This window comes from Rhynchophorus ferrugineus, unplaced genomic scaffold, assembly GCF_030347505.1.
Source record: "Rhynchophorus ferrugineus isolate W39M unplaced genomic scaffold, kcgeb_rfMv2 rfM7, whole genome shotgun sequence".
Classification (NCBI taxonomy): Eukaryota; Metazoa; Arthropoda; class Insecta; order Coleoptera; family Curculionidae; genus Rhynchophorus; species Rhynchophorus ferrugineus.
In genome coordinates, this window is record NW_027472586.1 from 10,710,315 (window position 1) to 10,736,025 (window position 25,711).

A 25,711-nucleotide genomic window follows, 5' to 3' on the forward strand; every position below is an offset into this window, starting at 1 on the left:
GTATCCTAACTGAAATATCACTTTATAAATAAGACTACAGAGAAGTAAACAAGAATTAGTATATGATTGGTTTATTATGCGCAGGCACGTTACATTACGTCTGCAAATTTACTTTGTTTTGTTTATTGCTTATTATTTTCTTTTACGAGGGTCACTATTTATATTTCGAGAATCGGCAACACTGTTGTCATGTGAGTCCATCTGACGATTACATCTGTAAGTTTGACATTTTTGACGATATACTTACCCGGAACATTTTGTCGCACGGACGCTATTTGTTTATTTTTTGTTTAGTTGAAAGTTTCGTCTCGGCAAAAAAATGGAACTGAATCGTGAACATTTTCCTGTGATGATTTTTACGATTTTTGGATTATCATAATAAGAGTGCATCAATCAACTTAATTTGACTTTTGGCGATAAAGCTCCATCAAAATCCACCGTGTATCATTGGCTTAGTGAATTCAACTGTGGTCGTAGTTCGCTATCCGATGAATTACGTGAAGGTCGTCCAAAATCGGCTGTCGTCTCTACTGTGAGATTGAGGCATCCGTAAGCATTAGTTCCACCAGCATATATGCGATTTTACATGAACACTTAGCTGTTCGAAAGTTATGTTCGCGTTGGATTCCACACAATTTGACAATCGCTCAAAAAAGGCTCGTGTCGATTGGTGCAAAGGAATGCTTAAGAAATTTAATCTCGGTGCTTCGTAAGATGTTTATAAAATCGTGACAGGTGACGAATCATTGGTATATTCATATGAGCCCGAAAGTAAGCGGCGTTCCAAGATCAACCAAATCCAGCAAAAGTTGTTCGCGCACGAAGCACTTCAAAGAAAATAATGGCCTGTTTCTTCGGGAAAACTGGCCATATTGCCACAGTGCCTCTAGAAGATCGTAGAAAAGTAATTCTGATTGGTTACCATAACCATTTGTTTGCCAGAAATCTTCGGTGAAATAAGGAAAACAACCAAGAGACGTCGGATTGTTCTTCATCATGACAATGCGAGCTCTCAAACAAGAGACTATTTGAACAGTCAAAACATCGAACTGATGGGCCATCAACCGTACAGCCCTGGCTTGGTACCCAATGACTTCTTTTTGTTCCCATCCGTGAAAAATAAACTGCCGTGGTCAACGATTTTCATCGCCCGAAGAAGCTAGTGAAGCGTTCAGAAATCATATTTTGAAGATACCTCATTTGGAATGGAATAAATGCTTTGAAAATTGGTTTAAGCGTATGCAAAAGTGTATCGAATCGTCGTGGCGAGTAGTTTGAAAACAATAAAAACATATTCGCAGCTTAACTATTTGTTTTTTCCTATCCCCGAAATATAAATAGTGACCCTCGTAGATTGGTGTGAGAACTTGATAAAATTCGAAAAAAAACCAAACACTATTTTTTTGTTGGTAATCGTAGATATAAACAAATTATAGCGAAGACGAGACGACGAATTGAGTTTATGAATATATTAATCCCAGATAGTATCTATTAGTACACTATAAAATTTATTCGAAAGACTAAAATGTGTTATGGATGAGACAATATCAACAAAATTACCAGAATAATTTTAAAAGCCCGTATATTGTCAGATAATGTAAAATATTAGGTAGGGTATGTTAAATTTGTATATTTATATATATATATATATATATATATATATATATATATATATATATATATATATATATAAATATCATGGGTCCTGGTAGTTATTATAAAAATGTTGTGAAGTATGTACACTTGAGGAGAGTACTGATTCTGTTGCAGACAGTACTGTAGATGTTTCGAGCATGAAAAGTATTTGCTATTAGAGGAGAAACATAAAGTTACAAGAGGAGACAACAGGATTTAGACCACATTAGTGGTATCAAACAACCAAATACAATGGTAATACTTTAATACAGTATGAACAAACATAATTGAATGTAGCCATGACATCAGCTTTGTTTTTTTACTTTCGTTTCAACACGTGACATAGGAACTTTTATTTATATCATTTTGACTTATAGTTAAGAAGAAATAATAGTAAATTTGCTCAAGATAACAAATACTGATAGTTTAGTTTTGTTTTGAGTTAGGTTTTTTTACTTACAGTTTCACCAACTGTCCTAATATATTGATACTTGTAATCACATTGTGATGTTTTTGAACGAGAAACAATATCGTTAAAATAATTTCTCAACGAAATCTTAATTAGCCAATCATATACTATATCTTCTTCCCTTATCTGCAGCTTGATATTTCAATTAAAATTTGTCAAAACAAATAAAAAATAAGGAAAAATTAAAAAAAAAAAGTGGCTTCCTCACACAGGTGATTAGTTGCAAGAAAAACGAAGTTCTTTATCTGCAAACGTCAAAATCTAGCAAGCGTTATTTCGACAACCGTCCTTTGTTTTATCATCCGAGAGCGAGCCGAAAAAAACTACTCTCGTATTATGGACATATTGTGAAATGTGTATCATTTTAACAACAATTAAACAAGACACAACTTTCACTCCAACTGGATAATGGAAAAAATCAATTTGCTTATCTGGAGGTTATCGGTTTTGCGAACAATAAAATCGAGAGAAAAAAACAAGTTGCCTACTGTTGTTCTTTTTTTTTTCGGTGGAACTATTTACGCGACTATTCGAGCCATCGAGATAATGTTGAGATTTCGACGATAGTTATCGCTTTTTATTAATTGATGGACAGAAATATGGGATGGTCAGTAATTTTGAGTATGTCCTAAATCGATTAAGAGCGCGACATTTTTTTTACACAAATAATTTTTGCGTAATGACGCGGACCTATTGTCGAAATGACGTTTATCTAGATTTTTATTTATATACTTTCAATAATTAGTCCAAAAAAATTAATAATAGAAGGATAAAGACCAAAATTATGTTTATAAACAAAGAATATATATATATATATATATATATATATATATATATATATATATATATATATATATATATATATATATATATATTTGTATATATTTTCAATAAAAAACAGAAAAAAATAGAGATTAAAAACCAACAAATATTTTTAAAAAATTAATGATTTGTTAAAAAAAGCTATTAAGAAAAAAATACTAGATTTGTCTTAATAACATCTTTAATGATAATGCATACATATAGAAATATTTAAGAAAGAGAACTAAAAAAATGTGAATGAATTTCAATAATAATTGCCCAAAAACATATGCAAACATATTTAAAAAACAAAGGAATATTATTTATAGAGAAAATGTTTATTAGAAAATGGATGACAAATTAATATTACATTTTGTAGGATTCAATAAAAATTCCATTAAATGATTATAGTTTAAAGAAAATTTCAGTTAATATAATAAACTCCTTAAGAAAAATGCAAAGAAGAGCAAGTATATTATCCCAAATTATTTAATGATAACACAGAAACAGAGAAATATTTAAAAAATAAACCTAAGGACTATGATACTTCAAGGAATTTATAAATATAAAGCTTAATTTAATTGAGTAGAAAATTAATGTAAAAATATATATATAACAAGTAAAAAAAGCACTGCAAAGAGTTCATAAGGGGCCTGAAACTGGATATCTATTTATATATTTGCAGTAGTTGCCCAAAAACACAAATAATTGAAGGATAAAGACCAAAAATATTTTTAAATGACAAAGAAAATTAGTATTATTTATATATGATTATATTTATTAGCCTAAAAAAGTAAATAATACCTCAAAACACCAAAAATACTTTTAAAGTACAAAGGAAAATCATTTTAAAAATGTATCAGAAAGAAAGTTTCAGACATCTCAAAAAACAATAAAAAAACAAGCTATTAGGATGAAGCTACCTTATATATAATAAAATAGTATTATTATAATAAAATTTTTAATGATAATATTACACCTAAATATAGAAACATTTAAGGAAGAAACCTATGGAAAAGAAATGCGAATCAACTAAAAAATAATATGATTACTGACAATAATAACAGGTCGATTGACAAGTCCCCGTCCTACCTTAGTAAAACAATTTTTTTTTATTGAACATAATTCCCCTCAAGAGTGATACACTGATTATAGCTACCCTCCAACTTCTCTATACCATTTTGGTAGTACGATTTGTCCCTTGCTTCAAAATAGGCGTCAATTTCAGTCTTCTTTTAGTCCTTCAAACGGTCCAATAACGCTATGTAATTGTCGCTGTTGATGATCTGTCCTTTTTCACGATAGTCAATGAAAATTATTCCAAGCGCATCCCAAATACAGACGCCTTAACTTACCTTACCAGTCGACTGTTGCATTTTCCCACGCTTTGCATCGTGTACAGTCAACTCGGATGACTCTCGATTGGACTTCGGAATGAAATGATGGAGCCATATTTCATGCATTGTCACATAATGACGCAAAACTCGGGTTTATTGCGTTTGACCATGTTTAAACAGTACTCCGAATCATCAACTCGTCGTTGTTTTTGGTCAAAAGTGAGCTCGCGCGGCACCCACTTTACGCAGAGCTTTCTCATACCCAAATATTCGTGAATGATATGTTGTACACGTTCAGTTGATATCCTGTCTGCTGTTTCATTCACTTTTAATTTACAGTCATTCAAATTCATTTTGTGGATTTTTTTAATGTTTTCGTCGTTAACAACCTCTTCTTGGCGTCCATTGCGTTCACGGTCTTCGGCACTCATTTCACCACATCTAAACTTAGCATACCAACCCTTGATGGTTGATTTTCCTGGGACAGTGTCCGGAAACTCGGCATCAAGTCAAGTTTTTGCTTCAACTGTATTTCTTCCCTTCAAAAAGCAATATTCTAACAACACGCGAAATTCCTTATTATCCATTTTTTTTCACAGTAACAAAAGTTGCTTTGCTCAAAATGCTATAATTCACAAACTAATGATCCGACAGCTGTCAAATTTATACACGCATATTTTGAGAGTTATGAGTAAATATGGATTTAATTCTAGTAGCGCCATTTATGTTTATGTGTCAGGCCGGGGACTTTTTGATTGATCTGTTATGATGACAGTGTATTTGTTTTGGATATTATAATAAAAGTAAAAAAACTATAAGACTTATTTAGTTTCTTCTATAATATTTTACTGTAACAGTTGGGAACTTGAAATAGTTCCTCTAATACTTTATTCATACAGTTGATGGCAACATAGGGCTTTTTTTATGAATTTAAATAAAAATCGTATAAACTAAGTTCCAGAACCAAATTTTCTTTCTATTTGGAATGTTGTGATAGTGAAATTCATGGTTTTATAATAATTTTCAGTATACTAGGATGTATACCCTAGAACTATCTAATTACTGATCATCTTTAAACACGTAAATTTTATTAATATCCAAAAATAATATCTGAATGGTGCTTACTGAATAAAAATGTCATTTATCTCCATCAAAACAAGAAAAATTCATACCGTAACAAAAAAAAATAATAATCAATGAAAGTATATGGCGTTTGCAGAAGAACCCGTATAAATCTGTTGACGTTAGATACCATCACCACCATCACCAACCGCCATGGCTTACCGGCACTGGTTCTCGACTTGTTCCTCGGCTTGTTGGGCGACTGCGCTTGCGCGCCGCCCCCCAAGCCTCCCTTGCCCTGGGGCGAGTAGCCCCCCGCGTGAATACCGTGGCCATACGGCGATGCCCCGTACGAACTCTCAAAGTTACCATTAAACATGCCTCCCTCGTATTCACTACCTTCTCGTTGTTTGCCGCTTCCATTCGCGCCCGATGCCACCCCGTTCGGTTTGACGTCGAGAGCGCAGCTCTGGGGGTTCTCGTGCATGAACGCGCCCATCGCGGCCGCCACCGCGCTCTGGTATTCCGAACCGGCACTCGGGGCCACCTGAAATACGACACGACGATGAGCTCGGTCCCTGCCTCGAGGAGTCAAACTTACGGAATCCGGTGTAGAGTCTTTGGGAGGTGTCGGCGGGAAGGAGAAGATGTTGTGGGGCTGTCCCGGGGCTGTGTTCGGACTCTGGCTCTTGTCGGGGTCGCCCGCCCCTCCCCCGAAGGGTACCCAGGGTCCCGAGTGCGCCAGCGGTTTGGCGGAAGCGTCCGATAGCCACGGGTGCAGCGGTGGGTGGAAGTGCGGTCTGCAAACTTGACTCGAAGACATTCTGGATGCTGAAACAAAGAGAAAAAAACTTGAAAATACTCAAATAGTTATTGCTAGCCATCGAAAACCTGATCTACATTCTTTAGAATCACTACAATCTCATTTTGTATTCTGTAGTAGACAAAAAGCAGAGCAGATAACAGTCATAATCACATAACTAAATAACGTAAGATACTGCCAGTTTGGCCTAAGATAAAAGAGATCATTTTATTTTGACCTATAATTAATTACCAATGAAATCAAGTGTATCCTCGAAGTTATCCAAGATTTCGTTTTAAATTTGTACACGAACTTGTACGGTGGGTAAGTGTCACTTTTAACTTTAGTTAAGATATCTGATCTTCTTCCTCTTCTTTCTCCACACACATCACATGCCCTACAACCACTCAGTGTATGTCGTTTTTCAACACATAAAATCATATTATCACCAAGCACTTTTCGAACTTGAAACCTAGTTGCCATAGTTGAAATACTACTATATTCTTATTAAATGCCAGTGATCACAAATTTAGTGGTAATCAAGAGTTAACCATTGTCTCAAGTAAAATTAACGAGTACACGACAGGTGTAATCACAATACCGAGCACTAGGTACTTAACCAACGTAGTAAGAACAATTTAAAGATACAGTACCATTACCATCCACTGGTTCACAACAATCTGATAAAGTCCAATCACCCAATACTGTTAGAATGATCAAAGAAATGTTTCCATCTAGCTATCACTAAAACTACTAAACCAATTTTATAATTAACATCACTCCAGAATAAATTTAATCCTCTCGAAATGGATGCTAAAAAAAATAGAACTGATGCTGGGGAAAAAGACTGATGACAAAGAACTTCGACATAAACATTAATACTTCTCCTGCAAAACAAAGAAATTTGCATTGCATTTACTACTATGCAAGAATTTGTTCATCCATCACTAGAGGATTGGATTCAGTGACATGCATTCGAATAATGATGCTACGAAACATATTTTGATATAAGAGAGCGAAATGTGATTTATGTGTTAGTAATCAATATTGATCTCATTATACATTCTTTAATCTTGTTAATTAGTCCAAGGTTTATAGTGTTAAGGAACTTTTAATTTAGTTATATGTTAGGTACGATACGTATGATATGTACGTACGTACGTTTCTGCCTCCATGTTTTAGCTAGTGTGTTAAAGAATTTATGAACAATTTACCATTACCATTTTTTCAATAAAAGTTACAATGCAAACCAAACCAAGCTCACTCATACTACTTACACACTAAGAAAGGAAACCTGTCCGTCGATAATATAGTATAACGAAAACATCATTCAAGAAAAAGATGCAAAATACTGGAACATTTACTTGGATGGTAGATTAACTCGGCAAAAGCACATCTGGACTAACTGTAAACAACCCGACAATACACGTTACAGGTTGATGATTCCATGTAAGCAATGTAAACAAATGATAGTATGTAAGGCCATCATCAAACCAATTTGGACATATGGCATTTGACTGTAGGACACAGCAAGCAACAACAATATTAAATTATTAGAAAAATCCATGGTCAATCTCAATATTTTAAGCAAGTGAAGCAAGAAATTAGTTAGCATAGCATAAAATATTAGAGGAAACTCGCACAATATACAGACGATCTGATATCGGCGCTGAGTGGAAAAAGAGGACATAAAAATAAAAATTACAAACAGTTTACTAGTTCAAATGGATTTGTTTTGATGAATAAAAGTGATGAGAAGAAAAAATATTACACCTTACTATGATTTTCGTATCGTACTGATGGTATTGATGCAAATACAACCGAATAATAGTAATACATTAATTTGTAAATTAAGATTGTGCTAAACATATCTAACATAAAAATGTAATAAAAAACGTTGTATTCGTCTATTTTCGATTACAAACAAAAAAACAAGCGGACAATACCATCTCGATGGTACGATCAACGAGGTCTGACCATATCCGACGGCGTACCGTCCAGACTTAGTCATCGTCGATCGAACAAGGAACAATTTATTCGCTGTTAGAAGAATAAAAAGATCGCCATTTCTTTCCGCCATCCTCTTTTGTGGCGATGCCGACCGGCAAACACGCTGAAAACATCCTGTTGAACATTATTGGATATATATATCGTGACCATATATTGTTCCCTTTATGATATGAATAAGCAGTATTTACGAAAACTAATAGCAAAGTCACTGTCTCGGGGAAACGAGCTCGGTTCGCTCGGAACCGACGTAGAGTCTCCCAGAATCGCTCGTCCCATGCTACGATCCGAGCGAGTCGTAACGACCGTATCGCGCTACCCCAAGGTCCGTTTTTTGTTTGACGGTACTCACCATCTATTAAACGGCGTATGCACCGGCGGTACCAACGTAGAAAGTACCGCCTTCAATTCGGACCAATTATACTATTCGTTTGTTTTGAAAGTCTGTCAAAATTTACATAATAAATTTGTACAGTCACTGAAGAATATTAAAAGACACGGTGGGATAGACAGACAGGCATCGAAGGTACCGCGAGGAATGAAAGACAGAGAACGAGAGAGACCGTGGGGTAATAAATAATCCTTTTAGTTTTGGTTGTAGTTTTTTTTTTGAAGTTCTGCTCTGATTGTTCTTAAATAACATTGTAAATTTTCTGAGCAATACATAAAACTTGTGATAGCATCAATGTTACACTCGAAGTAATCTTGATACAAAAAATAATAAAAAAAAAGAACAGCAGTACTGGTAAAATTATATTCGGACAAACCGCAAACTGTGCCTAAAAAATAATTAAGTCTATCTCTGCGAACTTCACGAATTTTGAATAATATTAAAGTTACAACTCTGATAACATATAAGACGTTTCCATCAATTTCTCAAACAACTTTCTTGAGCTAGAGGAAAATAATTCCTCGAAATAAAAGGTATCGATATAGACAGATATATTGTGATATCTATTTATGCTTATTGGACGAAAATCCAACTCAAATTCACAAAAAGCTTCAGCGTAAAAAGTTAGTCCAGGAATACATGGCCCATCACAGCTAGAACAAGTTACAGATACAGTACCATAGCCATACACTGGTTTACAACAATGACTGGATCTCACCAAGCATCATTGTTCTTTTGGCACAGTATCGTTATATTTCCAGAAGGATACGACGAGAGTTTTGCTTAACATGTATTATATCAATTTCTCTCCATTAATGCCTTTCTACAGTAGCAAAATGATGAGAATACATGCATTTATAGTATATTTAAATATAAAAGAAATACACTGTGAGAAGAATACAAAATTTTTCACAAAAAAACATTGAACTAAATAAAATATAGCTCAAATTAAATACACTTCTTTTATATATTCCTTGCCACCAAAATAAGGTTTCTAAAAATATGTATATCTTTAAAAATGAGAAACTGAATCAATAACATGGCTATAGCGTTCAACATAATCCAAATCGAATGATACTGATCATAACAGTACTAACAGGGTGGTACCATACGCGCGAATATATACCGAATTATTCCAAATGTGTCGTTGATATAGCCGCCAGGACATATAGGACGGTATGCTGATGATATCCGTCACTTCCTTCCTGATAATTTAAATAACAAAAGCCTCAATACTCCGTGTATTATTTGTTATAAAAGAATATTTAATGTCGGTACATTATTAGCGCGAACACAAAACGCCTGCCGCTTGATGATGATGTCCATTATTGTACGTATTATTTGGTCAACAGAATGCATCAAATTATATTTCCTTAATGTGTCATGGTATGATGATAATGAGATTTAAATTTAATAATGTTTTGCCACCTCAGCAAAATTCAGCTAAAAGCATTAATACAAGAAGTCAGTGGTTCAATAATATTGAAGTATTATACACGTTTTACTGGCGGTCTTTCTGAACCAATGAGAAAGTCTGATGAATATTTTGTGTAATATCAATTTCTTTCTCTGTAATGTCTCAGTGGTCTTGGTTAGGCTGCGGTTTTCCTCTTTTCAAGCATTTCTCTGATATATTCATCTTTGCTTAGATAGTCCATAAGTCTCCACTCTATCCTTGCTTCCCATATTAGTTTTAACTGTCTATGTGCTGTAAATTACCACTTCCAATTTAGTTTTTGTTGATATGTCGTTTATATTAATGAATTTTCTATTTAAAGAGCAGTATAAATATATGGTTCTTTCAATTCTGACTCTCAATTCCATCTCCTTCATATAGAGAAAAAGCCTAATACCAACACACCAGTTTGGGTTTATTAACAAGCACTCAACAATTCACCAGGTCCACAGAATAACAGATGTACGAAAGTAAAAAAGTATGCTCAGCTATATTCAATATACAACCAGAATGTTTGGAGTCAGGCAAGAAGAAGCTTACTCTACAACAAAAGAAGCTAAAGCAGGTGTTCCACAACGAAGTGTACTGGGACAAATGTTTTATCTACTCTACACTTGTGATATACCACAAATGGAGAATATTACGATGGCTACATTTGCTGATGATACTGCGATTATAGCTGTCGGAGACAATAGTGAAGAAAGAAATTGTAGGTTAGTCGGAAACGAATAGTAACAATGTAATAATTAAATAATCAAAAATTTTTCCATCTTCTGGCTTCCATTTCCTCCGATTTATATTAATGATATAAGATTAATATTCCCAGATATTTAAATGGTATTACTTATTCTATATCTACACCATCAGTTTGGATATATATCCGTTTTGGCTATCCCTTCACCATAATTTTTATTTTAATCTAATTTATTATCATTCCATATTATCTTAGTATCATATTCCATCTCTAACATTTGCTCAAGTTGTCAGTGGTTATTATTACAGTATCTGCAAGAGCTCCCATCGAATTTTTTATTTTTCCATATATTTATAGTCCTGCATTGTCTATTTGACATTTCTTTATTATTTAATCCATTAATATTATACAAAACTTGAACTTAAAGTTTCGCCTTGTCTTAGTCCCTCTTGGGTTCGGAAGATTTTTTTTATGTTGTCCTATATTTATCATGTATATTCCTTGAATTGTTCTTGCAATTTTATTACTTACACCTCTTTGTTCTAGCTCAATCCATAGTGTTTCGCTTCTTAATCTGTCAAATACCTTTTCGAAATCAATATAAACGAGATATGTATGTTTTTCAGTAGTAACAATTGTTAAACTAAACGAAAATCAACTCAGCTATAAAAATTGTTGTATTCGAATATACGCAGCGTCATTACCACATCGAACCCCTTCCTATATCCCTTCGCCATCCCCTACAAACTAACGACAACGCGCCAACCACCACGTCCCCCCTCCGCCCTTCTGTACCGCCGCCCCTTCGCTAACCACCATTAAATAATAAATAACCCATTAAACAACACCGCTACCAAACATTAATCACTGGGCCCGCTTGCAGAGCCCCCTGCTGGTTTCATAAATTATTTTCACGCGCAGGAAGCTTGCGCTCAACGTCATTTAATAGATCATGGACGATTTTTGTACCCTCTCTCTTTCGACGGGTCGTTCTCTCTCCCATCGCGATGGTTTTGTCTCTGTATGATTGCGGATAGTTGTTTCAACAATATTCCTGTGATGATATTATTTGTTAAGGTAGCTAAGTTTAGTTAGAGACCCAATTTAAGGTGTAAAAATTAAAACAAAAGTATAGTTTTAGGGAGTATACTTGTCTAGTAATTTGAAAAAATATAAACATTTTAAAATTTTGTTTGATTGTTTTTTACGTTGATGCAACCCAACGTTTTGATAAAATAATTTGTTGGGAACGTCTCGAAAGAAGTAGTTTCAAGAATAATTCATTTAAAGTTTTGATTTTTAGGTGCAGCATCACTAAAATTTTCTGCCATCAGCTGAAAATAATCATCTAAAGGGCACATTTTTAATGGGTTACGAAAAATCGATTTGTTCAAATTTCTTCACTAAAATACATAATATACATAATACATATAAACGCATCGTAACTCAAGTTACCTATAACCGTTGTAAAATAGGTGTAGAACTTCTTCAGACAACAGAACATCAGAATAGTTAATGTGAGTTTGAAGGTTTCTTTTCCGAATTATAAGATTTATTAAAATAAGTTTTATCCCGAATAATGATACTTAGACATATTATGTCACTAAATAAGAAATACGAAGAATTAATGATGACAGATGGTTCTATTGAAATGTCCTCAAAAGTAAGTATTTAACTATTGTAAGTTGTTACAACGATGTGATATGAATATGAAAATTTAAGATGTTTACGACGATCAGATCCTAAATGAATCACAGTGTCCGGATAAATGTTTTTGTTTTTGCTCCACAGATTTGGATGTTAAAGATAATATTCATTCTGGTCGGCCATGGAAGTAGACCAATATATTTCATTTGTTAAAACTTAGAGAAGATTTAAAAACGTCTGCAAATCCCGCATTGATATCAAAGAGGATCAGTGCAGCTTTAGACCGTACACGTCTTTAGTGACTTAGCTGAAATTAAGAGATATTTGCTGGATAGTTTCGCTTCCTTCAACATATAGATATAACCTCGCCATATGTGATGACACAAGTCTACAAATTCGGCTCAACTTTTTGATTAAACCTTATTTGAAACTTGTTGTGCTGTAATTATGCTTTCAAATATGTGAAATTGTAGTGGTTACATCGCTAATGTGACAAAAGTGTTTTTGTTAAGTATGTGAATGTTATATGATCGGTAAACGTGTAAAAGTCATGACAAATACACTCAAAGATGCATATTTGAAGTACTTTTGCTTTGCTCTAGCAAACACTGACAAACCATGGGTACCAACATTGTTTCGTAACGCGTACTGAACGGAGCTGAACATGTGGTAACTTGGTGAAAATGTATACTTTTCATTTTCTGTGTCTACGCTTTGGAGAGAACAAAAAAATTATATAGATGATTGCTACTTTTTCTCGATGAATGCCGTCGCTATAAATACAAAAAATAGTACAGCACAAATATCTTGATGTATTGTAAGTGTTCAAACCAATTCCACATACGGATAATGATCCTTTGCCAGTTTGTTTAGGTACAAGTGCAAAAAATGTTTAGGTACAAGTGCAAAATCGACAACTAATGGTTTAACAAGTTTATTTTTTAGGAAAGTTTACAAAATGTTTAACACATAATGAAGCAACGCATGTAATCGACAATTTGTTACAAATTGCCACAAAATCTGAACTAACGTGTCTCTCAAAATGCATTTTCTGTATTCACGTCTTAATTTTTTTTCACAAAACTTGGGCCACAAGAGCGACGAGCGGCAACACCAAGATATAGCGAAAATCAAAAGACGATACCAGAAATTTTGGAACGAAGGCATTATGAACGATTGCTGTTGGACTTCAGTACGTGAAACGGATCTCAAGGAATATAAAAGACTCGAAAACCAGAACCAATTTGTATTCCGTAACTTCCAAGTTCAATACCGCGTATATCTGTGTAGTTTATAAATGTACATGAATAAATTCGCGTCGGAAGACACGAATAACCGAAATTACTTCTCTCCCGACAATCATAATTAAATCCACTATACACCAAATCGCAGTACGAACAGTCCCCCTCGTCCCACGCCCCTGATACGAATCACAAACCCGCATAATTCCCAAATAGAAACAATCTTCCCTTTGTTTAGTCGTTCCCTGCACCGTCATCCGCCAGCCGCCGCTCAACCCCCCGACCCTCCGCCCTTCTCCTCGACCACCCGCGGTCCCCCATCCGTCCCGGCGACCAATTAAAAGCAAGACCGTCGTAGACGCGTCCCCCCCTTCTCTCGCTCTTTCGGTACGTTTTGTGCGAGCGTACATCTGTTTTTCATCCCCCTTGTCCTCCGTAATCACACGCCGATCCCAACCCGGAGGGTTAGGTGAGCCTCGGCGCCCACCTGGCCCCTACGCCGCCATATTTAAGGGCGTTCACAATGGCGGCCTCTGTGTCGACGGGGAGTTATCTGACGATGGCATCGCTGATAAGGTCCTGATTAGATATTAACGGATATCCGCAGATGTTTCGGGAAGCGTTTTTTTCTTTGCCCCGTTTTGTTCACGGGAAGGGTGGTTCTTTTCTCCTTCAGTGAGAATAACCATCCAAAATCGTCAAGCGCCTCTGATAAAGCTTTGTATTTATTATAAACTAACATATAATAACTGTTACTCGTTTTACATTTCTAGATATAATTATGAGAAATTACTGTATTTATTCACAGATATGTAGCCGACGAATGATAACTTCATATTCAAATCCAGAAGAACTTTTAACCTTACTTTATGTTTTGAAGGCCAAATCTTGGATCACTTCACATATTCATTTGATTTCTAGGTAATCGTGTTTCTAGGTTATCTCTTCATTGGTTACGTAGCGATAAGCATTGGTAATTAATCATAGAACTTTTTTTCGACAGTGTTGGAAAATATGAAAAAATAAAAGATATTTTCGACCATAAGCTCACGTTCAACTTGACTTAAATCTACAATATATTAGAATTATTTCAGCGTCAATATTCCGTGTTTCAATATACTACTGGATTTTTACATCTCGAAAGGTATCTCATTAAATCAAATAAAAAATGATAACTTGTGGGAACTATCATTTGATCACACCCCAGTATTGTTAACACTAAATGTTCCAATTCTGAATAAAAAAGAAAGAAACCGAAACCTGACTTATAAAGCTAATAATAAGTCAGTTTAAACGTAAGACTAAAAGTATAGACGACCTTTAGCAGAAAACCTGAAATATAATTGATGAAATTTGGTTTGCTGTAAAAGAGGCTACCCCGATACCAAAACAGAAATCTGAATATGACGAAAATTATCTATAGGACTGTACTAAGCATATCTAACGCAAGACATAATTAATAATAAATATATTTTCAAAGCTTATCTCTTTAAGAATATGCCCTCAACAGTATATTTCAAAATTTGAACAAATTTCGGCGGTATAGCTCTTTTAGTGACGCGCCATCTAAAATTGAAACTCTAAAAACATTTTTCTAGAGACTTCTATTTTCTACTATATTCTTCTATCAATCGGTAAATCTATAACAGAATCGGATTTATACTACTTCCCAAAAATTCGAAAGCGTCAACAACAACTGTTAAATATCTATGGTTTTTTCGTATAACCGTAATTTGGCTAAAAAAATTATTGTTGAATTTTGTACGATAGCAACACTTCTCTAGATTAAGATTTTCTTTTTCTTAAATTGGGATTGCAGTCCTGTCAACGTGGAGGCGCCATTTTTTACCTCCTAATTCATCAATCTGTAACTTTTTGGATTTTTAATTCCTTCGCTTCACTTTTTTTATATATATTTTAAATATTAATAATTATCTAGTTAAAAAATTGGATAGTGTAACAAAATTCATGCCTCTGGACTAGAGTATCCTCTTAACAAAAATGTTTGATAAGAAAAAATAGCTTTCGAAGATATTAAACTCCAATCCTAACACCGTATTTTTTCTTGTACCAAGTTCAGCAATCAAACAAATACACATTTATTTGTTAATTTTAATTCCAAAAACTAAAATATAACAATTTCTCCCATAGTGACAGAAAATGGGAACGATTTTAACAGGTCACAAGCTTAAAATTAAGTATATGATTGAACTTCCAGATAGAAAGTAAATAAAAACTCTAAAAAACAATTAGCAAGTATATTCATTGATTATTTTTCAAGTTTTCTGTGTACAAACATATAGAAGCTGAATTTTTAAATAATACTACGATGTAATAATGTATTTCGACGATAAATACAAGACAAATACTGTAATATATAACCATAATAATATCCAATAAGTGATTTTGTTGTGATATGCTATTATAATCGGAAAATGTATAAATGATATTAAAAAGTTTAATACCCCATCACAGCGCCAGCTATATATTGAATCTAAACTTTTATTATCAAATGCACATAAACAACACACAAAAATGAGGAGGAGGATGTATATATATATATATATATATATATATATATATATATATATATATATATATATATATATATATATATATATATAGAAAGAAAAAGAACTAGAATACTTGACAGGTGACTTGTCAAGCGTTCGAGCGGCTTCAGTAAATTATTGCGACCATGACTGTTAGCTATTTATTTGCAAGAGCATCCAATAGAACACGCCATATTATATTTCATAGCGTCTGGCTCAAGAAAACATTAAAATAAAATAAACCAGGTTCTTTGTATCACTCTAAAATAGTTAAATGTCTTCAGGGATAGTTTTTCTTTATAACAAAAACAATAAGCATCACTGACGAACAGTGGGATTTTGTTTAAATCAATTACAATTTATCAAAAGAGTTTCCTGAATACTTAATAAAACACAAAATGTTTATTTTTTTATCCCAATTATTGTGTTGCTTTCAAAAATATCAATTTAAAAGCGAAAAATATCGACCGAAGCTATATCAGGTGAATGCGGTTGTGTTTTTTGACGATAGCCACTTTATTCCTCAATATTTTCATTCGCCAATTCCTTCAATTCAACGATGTAAACTTTGATGGCGTTTTGAGCGACTAGCGACTAGTAACAATTGTGATAATATATCGCTTAGGTACATTTATGGTTTTGTGAAAGTATAAACTGTTATTACATCACCAACATCTATTATTTAATTAGCTTTTTATTGCCATATATTCCATTGAGTCAAACAAACAATACTTTTAGCCAGAATTCTGATAAGGACTTCGATTTACTGATGAATCACTTATACTATCTTCTTTATTGTTTATTTATTGATATTAAAAATATACATTTTTATCGGGTATGTACTATTCCAAAGTTTATCTCCATATTTTGTGTGTTCATACTAAATTAAAAATTTTCTAACTTTGAAACGAATTCACTCACACACTCACATCCCATCATCTTGCTATACTTTCAGCAATATATTGTACTCAATAAGTAAGTTTACACATTTTAGAATGTTATAAATAAAGTAAATGTAACTGTAAAAAAGTATTTATGTTATCAATAAAGTAGATGTAACTGGAAAAAAATGTTTATAGGCATTAGTTTTCGTATATCAGGGCCGACCAAGGATGTTTCTTATATTTATACCGACAATATTCATTAAGTAAAAGCAGCAACTATCTACATGATTTTTCTGGTCTGTATATAAAGTTTGAACAGAAAATATAAAGTATGCATGTTCGCCAAGTGACAAGTTAGCCATGGCTTTCCAATGTTTATTACAGCAAAGCCAAAATCCTGCAAATGCGCATGTTTGAGTGCATTTGTTATAATTTTTTCTCATTTACAGAGCATACAACATTCCCAAAAGTAACAAAAACCCCTACAATCGATTTTGCAACATTGTCTCGTTATTTTCACATGTTCCGAAGAACAATCACAGTACAAGAACGAATTCCAAAATTATGTGAAATGAAGCTATCAAATAAATAAAAAGAATGAAAATCTGAGTTCAGGCCATCAAATGACGTTAAGAATCATTGTGAACTACTCGAGCTCCAAATTTGACGCAAATTTTTAAACTTGTGTGGTCAAAACAACATTGTTTTTCCATCAACCACGTAAAGAAGTGCTTCAAATTTTCAGCGTAACTTGCATATCTAAAAATCGCTATATTTAAACGCGAAAAACGAAAATAAAAGAAAGACAGCGATTTCCTGAAGGCTCGTGAAAAAGTCCGCTCGTAAACTAGCGAGGCCGAAGTGTAGAATGGCCGACAAGTATGTCCTTCTTTGAGCCGTGGAATTCGGCCTGAAAAAGTCTTAACGTCGACGGGTAGCCGAATGGGCGAACAGTACCACACCGAGCAATTTTAATTCCTTGTCTTCTGGCTCTTAATATTCTCGTTGCGGCCGTTTACAAGTTTTCAGACGGCAAAAACGACGTCCTTTAACTCACACCAAACCATTTCAATAAATCTCCTTCGGAGATTATCAGCGAACCTAACGACTCTGACGAACGTATCTGCGTTTAACGCTTACAGTGAACGCGGATAATCGATAAACGGATCTGGTTTAACATCATCATTTATTTCCACGTTGTATTATCACCCACAAGACCAACTAATATTGTCATATCATAAATTTAACAACATATAGAGTTTAAAATAAAAATATCAATGATTATTCCCAACAATTTACAAAATTACACTATCAAATATCATTAAACCTCTGACAGTTAACTTAATCTTAACGAGAATATTATGGTATCAAAAAATGTCTCCAGTATAGTCAAAATTAAAATAGCAAAAATATTATTTCTTGTAATTTCCAATATGATAATGATGCTTTAACCAAAATCATCAAACAATACTTATTGACCCTATTTTTCAGATGATATACTGATACCAACCAAATTTAACCTATAAGATCAAAATAGAAATAGAAAAATTATAGTTACTTGTAATTTACAATTTGACAGTGATGATCTATGGAAAAACATCAGAATATTTGTAATTGACTCAATTTTGCTAACGATATTTTGATACCAAACAAATTTAACCTACAAGAGCGAAATAGAAATCAAAAAATGATTATTTGTTGTAATTTACCGTATGATCTGCTTCATAAAACATCATCAAGCAATGATAATTAATTACATTTTGCTGAGGATATAAAGATATCATATAAATTTGCCTGTAAGATGAAAATCAAAATCAAGAAACGAGAATTCATTGTAATTTACGATATGACAATGGTACTCTATTAAAAATCACGATACCAATGATAACTGACCCAGCGTTGCTTGGGATATATTAGCATCAAATAATATTAGCCTGCGAAATTAAAACCGAACTCTAAAAATGATTATTCTTTCTAATTTTTAATATAGCAAAAACATCAGAATATTTGTAATTGACTCAATTTTGTTAACGATATTTTGATACTAAACAAATTTAACCTTCAAGACCGAAATAGAAATCAAAAAATGATTATTTGTTCTAATTTACGGTATGATCTGCTCCATAAGACATCATCAAGCAATGATAATTAATTAAATTTTGCTGAGGATATAATGATATCATATAAATTTGTCCTGTAAGATGAAAATCAAAATCAAGAAACGAGAATTCATTGTAATTTACGATATGACAATGGTACTCTATTAAAAATCACGATACCAATGATAACTGACCCAGCGTTGCTTGGGATATATTAGCATCAAACAATATTAGCCTGCGAAATCAAAACCGAAATCTAAAAATGATTATTCTTTCTAATTTTTAATATGGCAAAAACATCAGAATATTCGTAATTGACTCAATTTTGCTAACGATATTTTGATACCAAACAAATTTAACCTTCAAGACCGAAATAGAAATCAAAAAATGATTATTTGTTGTAATTTACGGTATGATCTGCTCCATAAGACATCATCAAGCAATGATAATTAATTAAATTTTGCTGAGGATATAATGATATCATATAAATTTGTCCTGTAAGATGAAAATCAAAATCAAGAAATGAGAATTCATTGTAATTTACGATATGACAATGGTACTCTATTAAAAATCACGATACCAATGATAACTGACCCAGCGTTGCTTGGGATATATTAGCATCAAACAATATTAGCCTGCGAAATCAAAACCGAACTCTAAAAATGATTACTCTTTCTAATTTTTAATATAGCAAAAACAGCAGAATATTTGTAATTGACTCAATTTTGCTAACGATATTTTGATACCAAACAAATTTAACTTTCAAGACCGAAATAGAAATCAAAAAATGATTATTTGTAGTAATTTACGGTATGATCTGCTTCATAAAACATCATCAAGCAATGATAATTAATTAAATTTTGCTGAGGATATAATGATATCATATAAATTTGCCTGTAAGATGAAAATCAAAATCAAGAAATGGGAATTCATTGTAATTTACGATATGACAATGGTACTCTATTAAAAATCACGATACGAATGATAACTGACCCAGCGTTGCTTGGGATATATTAGCATCAAACAATATTAGCCTGCGAAATCAAAACCGAACTCTAAAAATGATTACTCTTTCTAATTTTTAATATAGCAAAAACAGCAGAATATTTGTAATTGACTCAATTTTGCGAACGATATTTTGATACCAAACAAATTTAACTTTCAAGGCCGAAATAGAAATCAAAAAATGATTATTTGTTGTAATTTACGGTATGATCTGCTTCATAAAACATCATCAAGCAATGATAATTAATTAAATTTTGCTGAGGATATAATGATATCATATAAATTTGTCCTGTAATATGAAAATCAAAATCAGGAAACGGGAATTCATTGTAATTTACGATAGGACAATGGTACTCTATTAAAAATCACGATACCAATGATAACTGATCCAGCCTTGGATTGGGATATATTGGGATATATTAGCAATAACAAACGCAGGAGAATATTAACAATATTCTCCTGCGAAATCAAAACCGAAATCTAAAAATGATTATTCTTTCTAATTATTAATATAGTAAATGCTGTATTACAATTCATCAAAATATTCTCCTAAAATATCCAAAATCTCCATCGAAAAATCATGATAACCCCAGAAAATGACCGATACACTGTTACGAAACATGTAACGACGAGTTATGTACAATCAACGACAAATTTTAAATAAACCAATTCATAATACCGTCACAGAGTGGAGCCGGTCACCAACAACACTTCTTTGTTTATGCTTGATGCTGTGTCGTAAACTGTACGACGCCATCATGCGATATAAAGCAAATGTTCAGTGGTGAAGTAAGGCCGTGTCGTGCCTCCTCTAGACTCGGGCATTTCAGGGTTCAGGGCATTTTACAGGGGGGACCAGACAGCAGTCGATTGTATTAACGGACGCCAAGATCATCGTCACGTTATTTTTGTTAAATATGGAAGAGCGTTACACGAAACGTCGTTGAATCGTTTTAGTCTATTTAATTAAAATGAGTTAACAGTTAATCAAATGAAAATTTGTAATATAAATAATATCAAATTTAATAAAATGTTCATTCATCAAGTATAATTTAACATCAAACTGACATTATCTAGAAAAGTCTGAATCTTCGTGGAATAGAGTCGGAACAGTTTTCAACGAAATGTTGTCCTATTCTTGTACCAAAGCGTTCAGCAATTGCTTCATTGGTAGTGGTGATGGATGGATGGACTCCTTACTCTCTGCTCATCATTATAGTGAATTTTAACCCTATAATGATTAAGTGATGTTGAACCTTGCCCATAGTACTGTCCAGGAAAGATGATGATATTCTGGTGCTCATCAAATCCAAACTGAACATTTCTGGGGAACAATATGCTAGTCATAATATATGATATTATCATCCAAATTTGGGTTCCGCTCTTATTACCGTGGGTACAGTTACTCATCATATGTTAAGCAACATCTGATATATCACAAAAAACGTTTAACACACTGAAAAATAACCTACAAGACTTAACATTGAGTAAACTGAGCAATATACGCGCTCGGCATTATTTACACGAAATATTACATGGTATTCATATTATTTAGTTCATCCGCTGTATATTGTACCAATTTTTCCCAACGAAGTGAAGAATAATTATCAAACATGCAAACACCAAATATATTCCGTTCTTATAAGTGGTGACCGTGAGTCCATAGCAACACAAATCTATATAACTATATCAAAAACAGGACAAGTGTTTTCAAATTCATTCACTAGTTTCGAACTTTTAAATCGTTTAGGCATGTTTGATATTTTATTAATTTTGTTAATGATATTTTATGATTCTAGATAATTAGTAACATTTCATTATACCTGTCTATAGTACCCGTAGGACTTGCGAGAAGTACCATTATTTTACATATTTTAAAGTTTCCTTTTACCAACTGTGGGTTTATCAGGGCTGGACCTACTATCTATAACGTGGGCTCCGAACCACGGTCCTCGGCATTAAGCCTTCCGACTGGCGAGCGACCAACTTAGAAATCATCCCAGAAGATATCCGGTCTTACCCAGCCTGGTTACTGGCATGTCGGATTTTACACTCTCGCCCAGGACAATCATAAGTAATCAACAATACCCCATCAGAATTCCAACCCGCAACAGTAGGAGGATCGTCCTGTTGCCTTTATCACTGCACCACCAAGCCGGCTAGTACCATATTTTATTTATAGTTTTATATAAATTTAATGGGTTATTATTTATTTTCTTAAAGGATATATTGAGACTTACCTAACATTTTAATTATCGGTTAGCTTGTTTTCATCAACATTGTATAAACTGTACCGAGATTATTATCGGTCTGATATGACATTCTTTGTCATATAAAGATGTCGTCTGTCGTTATAAAGATGGCCGTGAGTCCATACCATCACAAATATATAACTATATCAAGACACGACAAGTAAATTTTTATTGTCTTAATAAAACATATTTTGAAAAAACCTTTAAAATTAATTCACAGTTAAAAAATATTTTAAAACGACGTATTCAAATCGAAATAAGCATCAAAATTCGAGCAGTACTCCCCGACACCTGACCGATCGCCTGTAAGAGCTTCCAAATCGATATCGTATCCTATCTTATGCGTCGAAATAAGATATGGTCCATGCGGCAGAGATGGGCGGACGAGCCCAAGTCTAAAAATGTACTATGGATCGACAAGAGCAAAGATTATAGTCATTCCGCTCCGGTAAAGCTATACTTATTATATCCCACTTACAACCACAGTTTTTTTTTAATAATTCGATAATATTGGTTATTAGCATTTAATGGGGGCCTTTGTCAGCATTGGCTATATTAATTTCGACCGGGATCGCGCTGTAGCCTCGTCCTGTTTTTGTTGTTGTGTCGATGATCCCATAAAAACGGGCAGTAATCAAACACTGATACAGTTTATTGTTTTATATTGTTTCTCATATCCTCTTTGAACGTATTAACATCAACAATATATCAATCAGTCCATGAAATTGTTCTTTTAACTTCTCGAAAGTTATGCAATAAGTTCCCGTAGTACTAATTGTTCATCAACAGTAGAACAAACAATTCGAAGAATTCATCGGCAAAAGTTGGAGCCTTTTAGGAGCACCATAATTTCGAATAAAGACGAGAGACTATAGAAGTATGTGAACCCGCCTTTTTGGCTCCAAATCCAATTCCAATTTAGAAATCGGTCAAAGAAATTGTACTTATATTTTGTCACCTCCAAACTGGTAAAATAATACATTGAATTTGTAATTGTAACCTTCTGGACCTATTGGTTTCTTTTCTTTTCTGCTCTCCCAGAAATATTCCTGCTCTCTTGATGAATGAGGAACTAAAAAATACCTAGAGAATCTAGAAATCCAAAAAAGTTTTCGGAATCGAACGAGAACTAACACAAACCCAAAAAAATCGTCAATAATTGAATTATCATCATTAGTGAAATACTAACATCATGTTAGACAGAAAGCAAAATACATTAGAACCAAAATAAAACAACTATACTGGTTAGTCGGAAGATTCTATTAACTTGACCTAAAATCAAACAGGTTGATTTATAAGACAATCATAAAGCCAATTTGGACCTATGGGGTGCAAATATGCAAATATGCAAATATATAAAAATTCAAATCAACTGCCTAGTTGGATGACTATCCAACGCTGTCAATACACGGTTCCTCGATTGATTACCAATGCCTATCTCTATGTAACCAATAAAGAATTGCACGATGACCTGGAAATCAAATGGATTTGCGAAGTTATCCAAGATTTCGGCTTGAAACACGAAAGAAGATTACTAAATCATACTAACGTGGAAGCAATACCACTGCCGGACAGCGCGGAGGCTGTCAGGAGATCGAAGCGAACCAAACCATATGAACTTTATATAAAGTACAAATGAAATGTAGTAATAACTTAATTTATAATTAAGATTGTACTAAGCGTATCTAATAAAGATTTTATAAAAAAATTAATGAAATACTGCTGCAAAGATATGAAAAGAAGTCATTTCTGCATCTAATAATAATGGTTATCACCTGGTGAAGCCGACTCATTATAAGGTGTTTGATCATAGAGCAAGCACAGATAAAAAAGTATTAACATCACTTGGATTGGAAGCTTTATTAAACCCGCCGTATTATCCAGACCTAGCTCCAACTGACTACCACCATTTCGTATCCATGTGGCAAGCACTTCGCCTATTTCGAAGAAGTTAAAAATGGCTCGATGAGTGATTTAGATCAAGGAAGAAAAAAGATCAAATTAGAAGATTAGATCAACGAAGAAAAAAAGAAAGATGCAGTACAACATAATAAACATGTCCCGATATCTATATATAGGTTTATTTATCTGTGTATACTAGATAATAGCAGTTAATCATCAAATAATAATCGTATGTTTGTATTAAACCAATGAAATTACTGTTTGAATTGGAAAAAAACACTTAATATAAAATATAAATTGTTTATTTAAGAAATCTGCAAATATGTTGTATGTAATACAATGATTTCGCCGATAAGATTATGTGTAGTACCGAAATTACTTGAACCAAATCGAAAATTATCCCACGTTAATTATTTTCCCATCTATACAGAATGATTCAAAAACCCTTCATATCGTCCAGATTTCCGTCTAGTGATTAAGTCCAGTTAAAAACGTTCTGAATATCGATTAATGTACTGTTAGATTTACACAAGTCATGAACAAATACTGACGCTAATTTTGATAAGGTTCAATGAACCAGGTTGAGATCTATAATTTTGAAATGTATCGATCAACTTGTCCATATCCCTGATACGCGAAATTTGTCGTTCACAGACACATGACTCATGAATATTGGATGGGCTAATAAGACAGACCGAACTAGTGATTATCTATTAAGTTGGTTGTGTAATATAAAGCGTGAGAAACAACTCCAAATATATAAAAAATGTTTTCTTGTTTTCGTTAATTATATCTGGTAGACATTATTGATACTCGAATCTATTTTTGAATTTTCAGAATCACAATATCCTTATCGCATTGATACAAATAATATAAGACTATAAGATACTAATGTATAGATTACCTGTTTTACAAGTATCATTATTTTTATTAAGTATTTCTTCAAATTCATTCACTAGTTTCGAACGATATTTTACTATTTTTGTTAATGGTATATTATGAATAATGGTTATTCATGATTTTAGAAAATTAGTAAAATTTCATTATACCAGTCTATAGTACCTGTAGGAATTGAAAGAAGTGCTATATTTTGTTTATAATTTTAAATAATTTTAATAGGTTATTACTTTTCTTTTTAAATGATATATTCATCAGTGGCTTATCTAACGTTTTGATCAGTAGCCTTAATTTCACCAACAATGTATAAACTCTACAACATTATCAGTCGTATGAAGAAGTCGAACTTATATAACCAATTTCTGGTAGAAAAAATATGCAGAAAGTGTGTAACAATAATATACAACATTTTATATTAATACTATTTATTGTTTGTTTACAAATAAATAACACAAATAAATAAAACTTAATATTATGTATCTTGTTTTCGAATATTATAAAATCTGATGAGTCTGTGTTTGCTGATATCGTATTTGATATAATTTCCATTATCAACCATAATTTTCTAACAATAATAT

At 33.1% G+C, this 25,711-nt stretch overlaps 1 protein-coding gene across 2 annotated transcripts in view; it reads right to left on the reverse strand.

Moving 5' to 3' along the window:
• grn (GATA binding protein grain) overlaps positions 1-25,711 on the reverse strand; it is a 147,371-nt gene that overhangs the window by 111,934 nt on the left and 9,726 nt on the right. The window contains exons 3-4 of one of the 2 annotated variants that reach the window (XM_076410589.1): positions 5,906-6,135; positions 5,704-5,851 (exon numbers count right to left, since the gene is read on the reverse strand). In XM_076410589.1, coding sequence (XP_076266704.1) covers positions 5,704-5,851; positions 5,906-6,135 — 378 coding nt within the window. Of the gene's footprint in view, positions 1-5,526; positions 5,852-5,905; positions 6,136-25,711 lie in introns of both variants that reach the window. The other variant, XM_076410588.1, reaches the window with a different exon arrangement.